This window comes from Oncorhynchus clarkii, unplaced genomic scaffold (assembly GCF_045791955.1).
Source record: "Oncorhynchus clarkii lewisi isolate Uvic-CL-2024 unplaced genomic scaffold, UVic_Ocla_1.0 unplaced_contig_9327_pilon_pilon, whole genome shotgun sequence".
NCBI lineage: Eukaryota > Metazoa > Chordata > Actinopteri > Salmoniformes > Salmonidae > Oncorhynchus > Oncorhynchus clarkii.
In genome coordinates, this window is record NW_027257948.1 from 313,848 (window position 1) to 325,702 (window position 11,855).

An 11,855-nucleotide genomic window follows, 5' to 3' on the forward strand; every position below is an offset into this window, starting at 1 on the left:
AAATCCATTTTCTTTTCTCACTTCTAAAGTTAATGTTCTCTCCCTCTTGACGCAAAGTGTGTGTGTGTGTGTGTGTGTGTGTGTGTGTGTGTGTGTGTGTGTGTGTGTGTGTGTGTGTGTGTGTGTGTGTGTGTGTGTGTGTGTGTGTGTGTGTGTGTGGAGTCTTTCTACTCCACTCATGGAGAGGTGAGGCTTCTGTTTCAGATCTACTTGACCAAAAGTAGACATCATTCCAAAACCAGGCCCTGCTTTCTGACAGGAAGCACAATAACACATACATATATATACACACCACATAACCAAAAGTATTTGGACACCTGCTCGTCGAGTATCTCATTCCAAAACCATGGTCATTAATATGGAGTTCTTCCCCCCTTTGCTGCTATAACAGCCTCCACTCTTCTGGGAAGGCTTTCCACTAGATGTTGGAACATTGCTGCTATAACAGCCTCCACCTCTTCTGGGAAGGCTTTCCACTAGATGTTGGAACTTTGCTGCTATAACAGCCTCCACTCTTCTGGGAAGGCTTTCCACTAGATGTTGGAACATTGCTGCTATAACAGCCTCCACTCTTCTGGGAAGGCTTTCCACTAGATGTTGGAACATTGCTGCTATAACAGCCTCCACCTCTTCTGGGAAGGCTTTCCACTAGATGTTGGAACATGGGACTTGCTTCCGTTCAGCATTGAACATTATTGAGGTCGGGGACTGATGTTGGGCAATTAGGCCTGGCTCGCAGTCGGCGTTCCAATTCATCACAAAGATGTTTGATGGGGTTGAGGTCAGGGCTCTGTGTCGTCCAGTCAAGTTATTCCACAGCGATCTCAACAAACCATTTCTGTATGGACTTTGCTTTGTGCACGCATGGGGGCATTGTCATGCTGAAACAGGAAAGGGCCTTCCCTAAACTGCCACAAAGTTGGAAGGAACAGAATCATCTAGAATGTCATTGTATGTTGTAGCTTTAAGGTTTCCTTACACTGGAACTAAGGAGCCCGAACCGTGAAAAACAGCCCCATATCATGAAGCTCTGGTGCTGATATTGCTTCTAGAGGCAGTTTAGAACTCGGTAGTGATGCAACAGAGGACAGTTTGGAACTCGGTAGTGATGCAACAGAGGACAGTTTGGAACTCGGTAGTGATGCAACAGAGGACAGTTTAGAACTCGGTAGTGATGCAACAGAGGACAGTTTAGAACTCGGTAGTGATGCAACAGAGGACAGTTTAGAACTAGGTAGTGATGCAACAGAGGCAGTTTGGAACTCGGTAGTGATGCAACAGAGGACAGTTTGGAACTCGGTAGTGATGCAACAGAGGACAGTTTAGAACTCGGTAGTGATGCAACAGAGGACAGTTTAGAACTCGGTAGTGATGCAACAGAGGACAGTTTAGAACTCGGTAGTGATGCAACAGAGGACAGTTTAGAACTCGGTAGTGATGCAACAGAGGACAGTTTAGAACTCGGTAGTGATGCAACAGAGGACAGTTTAGAACTCGGTAGTGATGCAACAGAGGACAGTTTGGAACTCGGTAGTGATGCAACAGAGGACAGTTTAGAACTAGGTAGTGATGCAACAGAGGACAGTTTAGAACTCGGTAGTGATGCAACAGAGGACAGTTTAGAACTCGGTAGTGATGCAACAGAGGACAGTTTAGAACTCGGTAGTGATGCAACAGAGGACAGTTTAGAACTCGGTAGTGATGCAACAGAGGACAGTTTAGAACTCGGTAGTGATGCAACAGAGGACAGTTTAGAACTTGGTAGTGATGCAACAGAGGACAGTTTAGAACTCGGTAGTGATGCAACAGAGGACAGTTTAGAACTCGGTAGTGATGCAACAGAGGACAGTTTAGAACTAGGTAGTGATGCAACAGAGGCAGTTTGGAACTCGGTAGTGATGCAACAGAGGACAGTTTGGAACTCGGTAGTGATGCAACAGAGGACAGTTTAGAACTCGGTAGTGATGCAACAGAGGACAGTTTAGAACTCGGTAGTGATGCAACAGAGGACAGTTTAGAACTCGGTAGTGATGCAACAGAGGACAGTTTAGAACTCGGTAGTGATGCAACAGAGGACAGTTTAGAACTCGGTAGTGATGCAACAGAGGACAGTTTAGAACTCGGTAGTGATGCAACAGAGGACAGTTTGGAACTCGGTAGTGATGCAACAGAGGACAGTTTAGAACTAGGTAGTGATGCAACAGAGGACAGTTTAGAACTCGGTAGTGATGCAACAGAGGACAGTTTAGAACTCGGTAGTGATGCAACAGAGGACAGTTTAGAACTCGGTAGTGATGCAACAGAGGACAGTTTAGAACTCGGTAGTGATGCAACAGAGGACAGTTTAGAACTCGGTAGTGATGCAACAGAGGACAGTTTAGAACTTGGTAGTGATGCAACAGAGGACAGTTTAGAACTCGGTAGTGATGCAACAGAGGACAGTTTAGAACTCGGTAGTGATGCAACAGAGGACAGTTTAGAACTCGGTAGTGATGCAACAGAGGACAGTTTAGAACTCGGTAGTGATGCAACAGAGGACAGTTTAGAACTCGGTAGTGAGTGTTACAACTGAGGACAGATGATTTTTACATGCTTCAGCACTCAGCAGTCTCGTTCTGTGAGCTTGTATGGTCTACCACTTCACGGCTAAGCCGTTGTTGCTCCTAGATCTTCCCACTTCACAATAACAGCACTTACAGTTGACTGTGTGCTGTCAGCAACGGGTGAGGCTGAAATAGCTGAATCCACTAATTTGTAGAGTTTTCCACGTACTGCTGTATATTTCCACGTACTGCTGTATATTTCCACGTACTGCTGTATATTTCCACGTACTGCTGTATATTTCCACGTACTGCTGTATATTTCCACATACTGCTGTATATTTCCACGTACTGCTGTATATTTCCACGTACTGCTGTATATTTCCACGTACTGCTGTATATTTCCACGTACTGCTGTATATTTCCGCGTACTGCTGTATATTTCCACGTACTGCTGTATATTTCCACATATTGCTGTATGTTTCCACATACTGCTGTCCTCTTACTGTCAACTAGGTTTATTTTCAGCAAACTTAACATTTGTAAATATTTGTATGAACATAACAAGATTCAACAACTGAGATATAAAATGAACAAGTTCCACAGACATGTGACTAACAGAAATGGAATAATGTGTCCCTGAACAAAGGGGGGGTCAAAATCAAAAGTAACAGTCAGTATCTGGTGTGGCCACCAGCTGCATTAAGTACTGCAGTGCATCTCCTCCTCATGGACTGCACCAGATGTGCCAGTTCTTGCTATGAGATGTTACCCCACTCTTCCACCAAGGCACCTGCAGGTTCCCGGACATTTCTGGGGGGAATGACCCTCACCCTCCGATCCAACAGGTCCCAGACTTGCTCAATGGGATTGAGATCCAGGTTCTTCGCTGGCCATGGCAGAACACTGACATTCCTGTCTAGCCAGAAATCACGCACAGAACAAGCAGTATGGCTGGTGACATTGTCGTGCTGGAGGGTCATGTCAGGATGAGTCTGCAGGAAGGGTACCACATGAGGGAGGAGGATGTCTTCCCTGTAACGCACAGCGTTGATATTGCCTGCATTGACAACAAGCCCTCTGTCATATGATGATACTATGACACACCGCCCCAGACGATGATGGACCCTCCACCTCCAAATGTATTCCGCGACGTTGTTGACGTGATGTCTGGTGAGGACCTGCCTTACAACAGGCCTACAAGCCCTCAGTCCAGCCTCTCTCAGCCTATTGCGGACAGTCTGAGCACTGATGGAGGGATTGTGCGTTCCTGGTGTAACTCGGGCAGTTGTTGTGGCCATCCTGTACCTGTCCTGCAGGTGTGATGTTCGGATGTACCGATCCTGTGCAGGTGTTGTTACACGTGGTCTGCCACTGCGAGGATGATCAGCTGTCCATCCTGTCTCCCTGTAGCGCTGTCTTAGGCGTCTCACAGTACGGACATTGCAATTTATTACCCTGGCCACATCTGCAGTCCTCATGCCTCCTTGCAACATGCCTAAGGCACGTTTGCGCAGATGAGATGGGACCCTGGGCATCTTTCTTTTGGTATTTCCAGAGTCAGTAGAAAGGCCTCTTTAGTGTCCTAAGTTTTCATAACTGTAACCTTAATTGCCTACCGTCTGTAAGCTGTTGGTGTCTTAACGACCGTTCCACAGGTGCATGTTCATTCATTGTTTATGGTTCATTGAACAAGCATGGGAAACAGTGTTTAAACCCTTTTGCAACGAAGATCTGTGAAGTTATTAGGATGATCTTTGAAAGACAGGGTCCTGAAACAGGGACGTTTTCTTTTTGTTGCTGAGTTTCTATATGTAGTGTGCTTTTAACTGACCCCTTCTCCCTGTCTCTTCTCTCTCTCTCCTAACTGACCCCTTGTCCCTGTCTCTTATTTCTCTCTCCTAACTGACCCCTTCTCCCTGTCTCTTATTTCTCTCTCCTAACTGACCCCTTCTCCCTGTCTCTTATTTCTCTCTCCTCCAGTCCAGTGGAGGTGCTGTGGGCAGTGGAGGCAGTATGCAGCTGATGGAGACAGACTTCAGTCGGACCCTGAGAGAGATGGTGGACCTCCACCTGCACCACCAGAAGAGCATCCCAGCCTTCCTCTCTGCTGTGACCCTCGACCTCTTCAGCCGACAGACCACGGTCTGATTTGACCCTCAACCTCTTCAGTCGACAGACCACGGTCCGACTTGACCCTTGACCTCTTCAGCCGACAGACCACGGTCCGACTTGACCCTCGACCTCTTCAGCCGACAGACCACGGTGCGACTTGACCCTCGACCTCTTCAGCCGACAGACCACGGTGCGACTTGACCCTCGACCTCTTCAGCCGACAGACCACGGTGCAACTTGACCCTCGACCCCTTCAGCCGACAGACCACAGTCTGACTTGACCCTCGACCTCTTCAGCCGACAGACCACAGTCTGACTTGACCCTCGACCTCTTCAGCCGACAGACCACGGTGCGACTTGACCCTCGACCCCTTCAGCCGACAGACCACGGTCTGACTTGACCCTCGACCTCTTCAGCCGACAGACTACCGTCTGACTTGACCCCACCCCGGGGTTGAGGGTGTCCTGTGATGTTATATGACCCGTGGCCTCATTGTTTGAAATGTGATGTCATTGCCTTGACCTCTTCACATAATGGTTAAGGTTAGGATTGGGGGTTAGCTGATCCTAGATCTGTCATTGTTTTCCCGACCTGTGATGTCGTCATGTGACCCCCCCCCCACGAGGTGACCTACGACCTCACCTATCTGACCTGTGACGTCATGGTCTGATTGACAGCTGTGCGACGGACTCTGATGATAATAATCTAAAGTTAAATAAACGGAGTCTGTCTTGACTCTCCACAGGAAGTCACACCTTTACAACAGCATATCATTATAGATGTTTCTCCACAGGAAGTCACACCTTTACAACAGCCTATCATTATAGATGTTTCTACACAGGAAGTTACACCTTTACAACAGCATATCATTACAGGAAGTTACACCTTTACAACAGCATATCATTATAGATGTTTCTCCACAGGAAGTTACACCTTTACAACAGAATATCATTATAGATGTTTCTACACAGGAAGTTACACCTTTACAACAGCATATCATTACAGGAAGTTACACCTTTACAACAGCATATCATTATAGATGTTTCTACACAGGAAGTTACACCTTTACAACAGCATATCATTATAGATGTTTCTACACAGGAAGTTACACCTTTACAACAGCATATCATTACAGATGTTTCTCCACAGGAAGTTACACCTTTACAACAGCATATCATTACGTTCAGTCAGATGTTCTGTTATTGTTTCTCTACTTCCTGTGTTGATCTCTGTAACCTTCAGTCAGATGTTCTGTTATTGTTTCTCTACTTCCTGTGTTGATCTCTGTAACCTTCAGTCAGATGTTCTGTTATTGTTTCTCTACTTCCTGTGTTGATCTCTGTAACCTTCAGTCAGATGTTCTGTTATTGTTTCTCTACTTCCTGTGTTGATCTCTGTAACCTTCAGTCAGATGTTCTGTTATTGTTTCTCTACTTCCTGTGTTGATCTCTGTAACCTTCAGTCAGATGTTCTGTTATTGTTTCTCTACTTCCTGTGTTGATCTCTGTAACCTTCAGTCAGATGTTCTGTTATTGTTTCTCTACTTCCTGTGTTGATCTCTGTAACCTTCAGTCAGATGTTCTGTTATTGTTTCTCTACTTCCTGTGTTGATCTCTGTAACCTTCAGTCAGATGTTCTGTTATTGTTTCTCTACTTCCTGTGTTGATCTCTGTAACCTTCAGTCAGATGTCCTCTTGTTGTTTCACTACTTCCTGTGTTGATCTCTGTAACCTTCAGTCAGATGTTCTGTTATTGTTTCTCTACTTCCTGTGTTGATCTTTGCTCGAAAGTTGTTGTTTTCAACAGAAGGTTCATATGGCTTCATGTTGGACACACCCCTACAGGAAGTAGAGAAACACCCGTATGTCATTTTAAACGGACACACAACTATCATCTTGTTATTTTCGTGTAAATGGAAAGTGGAGAAAAGGTCGAACCTGAATGAATTGATTTGTAATTAGAACCAACAGCTCTATTGCTTCTTACCTCTGAGTTTGTTTTGTTTTCTGAATCCCATTTCTGAGTCAATCTACACTGAACAAAAAAATAGAAACGCAACATTGTAACATATTTAGCAAACATTTCTCTACCATGAGCCGCCTCCGATGTCGTTTTTAGAGAATTTTGGCAGTACGTCCAACCAGCCTCACAACAGCAGACCACGTGTTACCATGCCAGCCAAGGACCTCCACGTCCGGCTTCTTCACCTGCAGGATCGTCTGAGACCAGCCACCCGAACGAACAGCTGATGAAACTGAGGAGTATTTCAGTGGCTGTGCCCAGTCATGTGATATAGATTAGGGCCTAATTAATGTATTTAAATGGACTGATTTCCTTCAATGTACCTCAGTAGAACTGCTGTGTTTCTTTCTGTTCAGTATAATTATGACGTGTGGAATGTTATTTCAGACATGAATTGAGTTAATAAAGAACAAATCCAACGAGACGTGTTTGTCTGTGTGTGTGAGGGTGAGGTGTGTGGGGGTGTGTGTGTGAGGGTGAGGTGTGTGGGGGTGTGTGTGTGAGGGTGAGGTGTGTGTGAGTTGTGGTGGTGTGTGTGTGAGGGGGTGAGGTGGTGTGTGAGGGTGCATTCAAGACTGGAAACTCGAAACAAAATTAGGTGAAATCGTGATGTAAAAACATTGAAGTCAGATGGTGAGGTCAAATCGTGACATCAGTGAGGTCAGATGGTCAGTGATCTCTCGGTTGGAAAGTCGGAGCTCTAAGAAGAAACCTGAATTTCCGAGTTAGATGACCGTTCAAAACCATCAGAGCTAGTCCCCCCCCCCCCCCCCCCCCCCTCAGAGTTCCCAGTCAGAGCTAGTCTCCCCCTCAGAGTTCCCAGTTGTCTTGAAGGCAGCATGAGCACACGCTTGTCTGTGTGGGTGTGCGCTTGTCCTTGTGTTTTTTGTGTTGCTTGTGAGTGAGTTGTAGTACTGTAGGCTGTAAATCATTAGTCAGCCAGACTAGTTCCCAGGGGAGAGGAGAGATGGAGAGTATCATACCCATTATCACACACACACTCACACACCCCCACACACAATGCCACACACCCCCACACCACCTGGCTGTGTTCACCCTGGGAATACCTTCTCTGTTCTAGTGATGGGGGGATACCTTCTCTGTTCTAGTGATGGGGGAATACCTTCTCTGTTCTAGTGATGGGGGGATACCTTCTCTGTTCTAGTGATGGGGGAATACCTTCTCTGTTCTAGTGATGGGGGAATACCTTCTCTGTTCTAGTGATGGGGGGATACCTTCTCTGTTCTAGTGATGGGGGAATACCTTCTCTGTTCTAGTGATGGGGGAATACCTTCTCTGTTCTAGTGATGGGGGAATACCTTCTCTGTTCTAGTGATGGGGGAATACCTTCTCTGTTCTAGTGATGGGGGATACCTTCTCTGTTCTAGTGATGGGGGAATACCTTCTCTGTTCTAGTGATGGGGGGATACCTTCTCTGTTCTAGTGATGGGGGAATACCTTCTCTGTTCTAGTGATGGGGGAATACCTTCTCTGTTCTAGTGATGGGGGAATACCTTCTCTGTTCTAGTGATGGGGGAATACCTTCTCTGTTCTAGTGATGGGGGAATACCTTCTCTGTTCTAGTGATGGGGGAATACCTTCTCTGTTCTAGTGATGGGGGAATACCGCTAAATAAGACCACTGCACTGAGGATAGGAAACACTGTCACCACGGATACATCTACGATAATCCATCATTCAAATAAGCATTTTCCACGGCTGGCCATGCTTTCCACCTGGCTACCCCTACCACCGGCCAACACCTCAGCAACCCCTGCAACAACTAGCCCAAAGCCTCCCCCATTTCTCCTTCACCCAAATCCAGATAGCTGATGTTCTGAAGGAGCTGCAAAATCTGGACCCCTACAAATCAGCAGGACTAGACAATCTGGACCCCTACAAATCAGCAGGACTAGACAATCTGGACCCTCTCTTCCTAAAATTATCAGCTGAAATTGTTGCAACCCCTATTACTAGCCTGTTCAACATCTCTTTCGTATTGTCTGAGATCCCCAAAGACTGGAAAGCTGCCGCGGTCATCCCCCTCCTCAAAAAATGGGGAGACACTCTAGACCCAAACTGCTACAGACCTATATCCAGCCTACCCTCTCTAAGGTCTTCGAACGCCAAGTTAACAATCCCACCGTACCTTCTCCGCTGTGCAATCTGGTTTCCGAGCTGGTCATGGATGCACCTCAGCCACGCTCAAGGTCCTAAACGATATCATAACCGCCATCGATACAAGACATTACTGTGCAGCCGTATTCATGGACCTGGCCAAGGCTCCCGACTCTGTCAATCACAATATTGTTATTGGCAGACTCGACAGCCTTGGTTTCTCTAATGATTGCCTCGCCTGGTTTACCAACTACTTCTCTGATAGAGTTCAGTGTGTCAAATCGGAGGGCCTGTTGTCTGGACCTCTGACAGTCTCTATGGGTGTGCCACAAGGTTCAATTCTCGGGCCGACTCTCTTTTCTGTATACATCAATGATGTTGGTCTTGCTGCTGGTGATTATTTGATCCACCTCTACGCAGACGACACCATTCTGTATACTTCTGGCCCCTCCTTGGACACTGTGTTAACTAACCTCCAGACGAGCTTCAATGCCATACAACTCTGGTACAGTAGGAGAGGAAGGAGAGGAAGATGATGCAGTAGGAGAGTGGAGAGAGAGGAGAGGAAACGAGTGGAGAGATGGAGGAGAGGAAACAAGTGGAGAGATGGAGAGGAAACGAGTGGAGAGATGGAGGAGAGGAAACAAGTGGAGAGATGGAGAGGAAACAAATGGAGAGAGAGAGGGAGTGGGATGAGAGGAGAGGAAACGAGTGAAGAGAGAGAGGGGGATGAGAGGAGAGGAGAGGAAACGAGTGGATTGAGAGAGAAAGAGGGGAATGAGAGGAGAGGAAATGTGTGGAGAGAGAGAGGGAGCTGAGATAAGACACATTTTACTGTTTCCATCTTCCTCTGATACATTCAAATAGAGGGAGAGTAAAATGTATCCCTCTCTCTTTACTCTCCCTCTCTCTCTTTACTCTCCCTCTCTCTCTCTACTCTCCCTCTCTCTCTTTACTCTCCCTCTCTCTCTTTACTCTCTCCCTCTCTCTCTTTACTCTCTCCCTCTCTCTCTTTACTCTCCCTCTCTTTACTCTCCCTCTCTCTCTTTACTCTCCCTCTCTTTACTCTCCCTCTCTCTCTTTACTCTCCCTCTCTTTACTCTCTCTCCCTCTCTCTCTTTACTCTCCCTCTCTCTCTTTACTCTCTCCCTCTCTCTATTTACTCTCCCTCTCTCTCTCTTTACTCTCCCTCTCTTTTACTCTCCCTCTCTCTCTTTACTCTCCCTCTTTACTCTCCCTCTCTTTTACTCTCCCTCTCTTTACTCTCCCTCTCTCTCTTTACTCTCCCTCTTTTTACTCTCCCTCTCTTTACTCTCCCCCTCTCTTTACTCTCCCTCTTTACTCTCCCTCTCTTTTACTCTCCCTCTCTTTACTCTCCCTCTCTCACTTTACTCTCTCTCTTTACTCTCCCGTTCTCTCTTTACTCTCTCTCTCTTTACTCTCCCTCTCTTTACTGTCCCTCTCTCTCTTTACTCTCCCTCTCTTTACTCTCCCGTTCTCTCTTTACTCTCTCCCTCTCTCTCTTTACTCTCCCTCTCTCTCTTTACTCTCCCTCTCTCTTGGTTACGGAACTCTGGTGTGGCTTGTCGTCATTGGATACGAAGCTGTGTCTGGGTGTGAGTGTTGTGCCTGGACCGTTAATTGATGAATTAGAATCATTGATTGGCTAGAGAGAGACAATCACCTGGTGTCACTCCTCGATCTATACTGATTAGTGTGTGTGTGTGTGTGGGTGTGTGTGCGTGTGCATGTGTGTGTGTGTGTGTTATTGATTGGCTAGAGAGAGAGACAGACGCTCAACTGGGGCCCGATTCAGACTCAGGAAATCTATTCCTTTTTTACACATTTTGATCGAAGCACTATATAAACATCTAAATATATAAACATCTAAATATATAAACATCTAAATATATAAATATATAAACATCTAAATATATGAATATTCGTCTCATTTTCAGCACCAATTGGCAGATTAAAAAGCACTGTGATCTTTTGATTATTTAGGGTTAGGAAAGTATTTATGAATCACACGTAAACAGTGTTGGAGAGCCTGTACCCACTGAGTAGATATATATAGATGACAAAGAACTACAGTGTTAGTGAAGATTCTAGGCAGATTTAAAGGACTATCGTTCAACCCCTATTTTACACTTTTCTCACCTTCCAATATTTCCTGAATGAAACAATTGAATATGGAAACTGTGATGAGAGCGGTCCAGTCGTCGTGAACCGTGCGCCAGGCTCCAGGTTTAAACGGTTAAATATGGGCTGAGTCCCATAAGCTTTAAAAAAAAAAGGACTTACATCTCAAATTATTGCACAACTTGTAATACCTTAATCTAATATTATCCGCTGTTGCTAGGGAACCTCAGGGACAACCACACGGACCTGACAGAGGAAAGAGACGGACACTAACAATGGGATGGAAAGATCCAAAATGTAGGCTACAAATGGAAGGGAACTAGCAGTCACTGGTCTACAGGGACAGTTGTTATGTATGTGGGTACTACTGACGGTGCCTACCGATAGTGACTAATATTTAACATGATAGAAATGGTTCATGTCTGAGCTATATAATTAAAACATTCTAGAGTCCATAAATCAACTCTGTTGGTTCGGTACCACTGTCTGTGTGCAGGAGTTTCTTTTAGGCTACGGCCTCAGCTTGGGTCAATCGATGTCTAACTTGCAGTGCGGGAGAACGGTGTTATTTCTATAGAGAGTAGAGGCCTATGTGGGGTACCTGGTGACTTTCAGTCTGCTGTTCACTGACTGGGTCAAGGCCATCAGAGACAATCAGGTGGGATAATGATTGATGACCCTTTCTCTCCTCTCTCTCTCTCTCTCTCTCTCTCCCTCTCTCTCTCCGTCTCTCTCTTTCTCTCCTCTCTCTCTCTCTCTCTCCCTCTCTCTCTCCGTCTCTCTCTGTCTCTCTCTCTGTCTCTCTCTGTCTCTCTCTCTCTCTCTTTTTCGCTCCGTCTTTTCTCTCCCTCTCTCGCCCTCTCTCTGTCTCTGTCTGTCTCTCTCTCTCTTTCTCTCTTTCTCTCTCCATCTCTCTCT

At 46.0% G+C, this 11,855-nt stretch overlaps 1 protein-coding gene across 1 annotated transcript in view; it reads left to right on the forward strand.

Moving 5' to 3' along the window:
- LOC139394167 (mitotic spindle assembly checkpoint protein MAD1-like) overlaps positions 1-5,958 on the forward strand; it is a 110,592-nt gene extending 104,634 nt beyond the window's left edge. Inside the window, exon 19 of the mRNA XM_071142206.1 lies at positions 4,524-5,958. Within this exon, the coding sequence (XP_070998307.1) occupies positions 4,524-4,691 (168 nt within the window). The 3' untranslated portion in view covers positions 4,692-5,958. The remainder of the gene's footprint in view (positions 1-4,523) is intronic.
- The last annotated feature ends 5,897 nt before the right edge of the window (positions 5,959-11,855 follow it).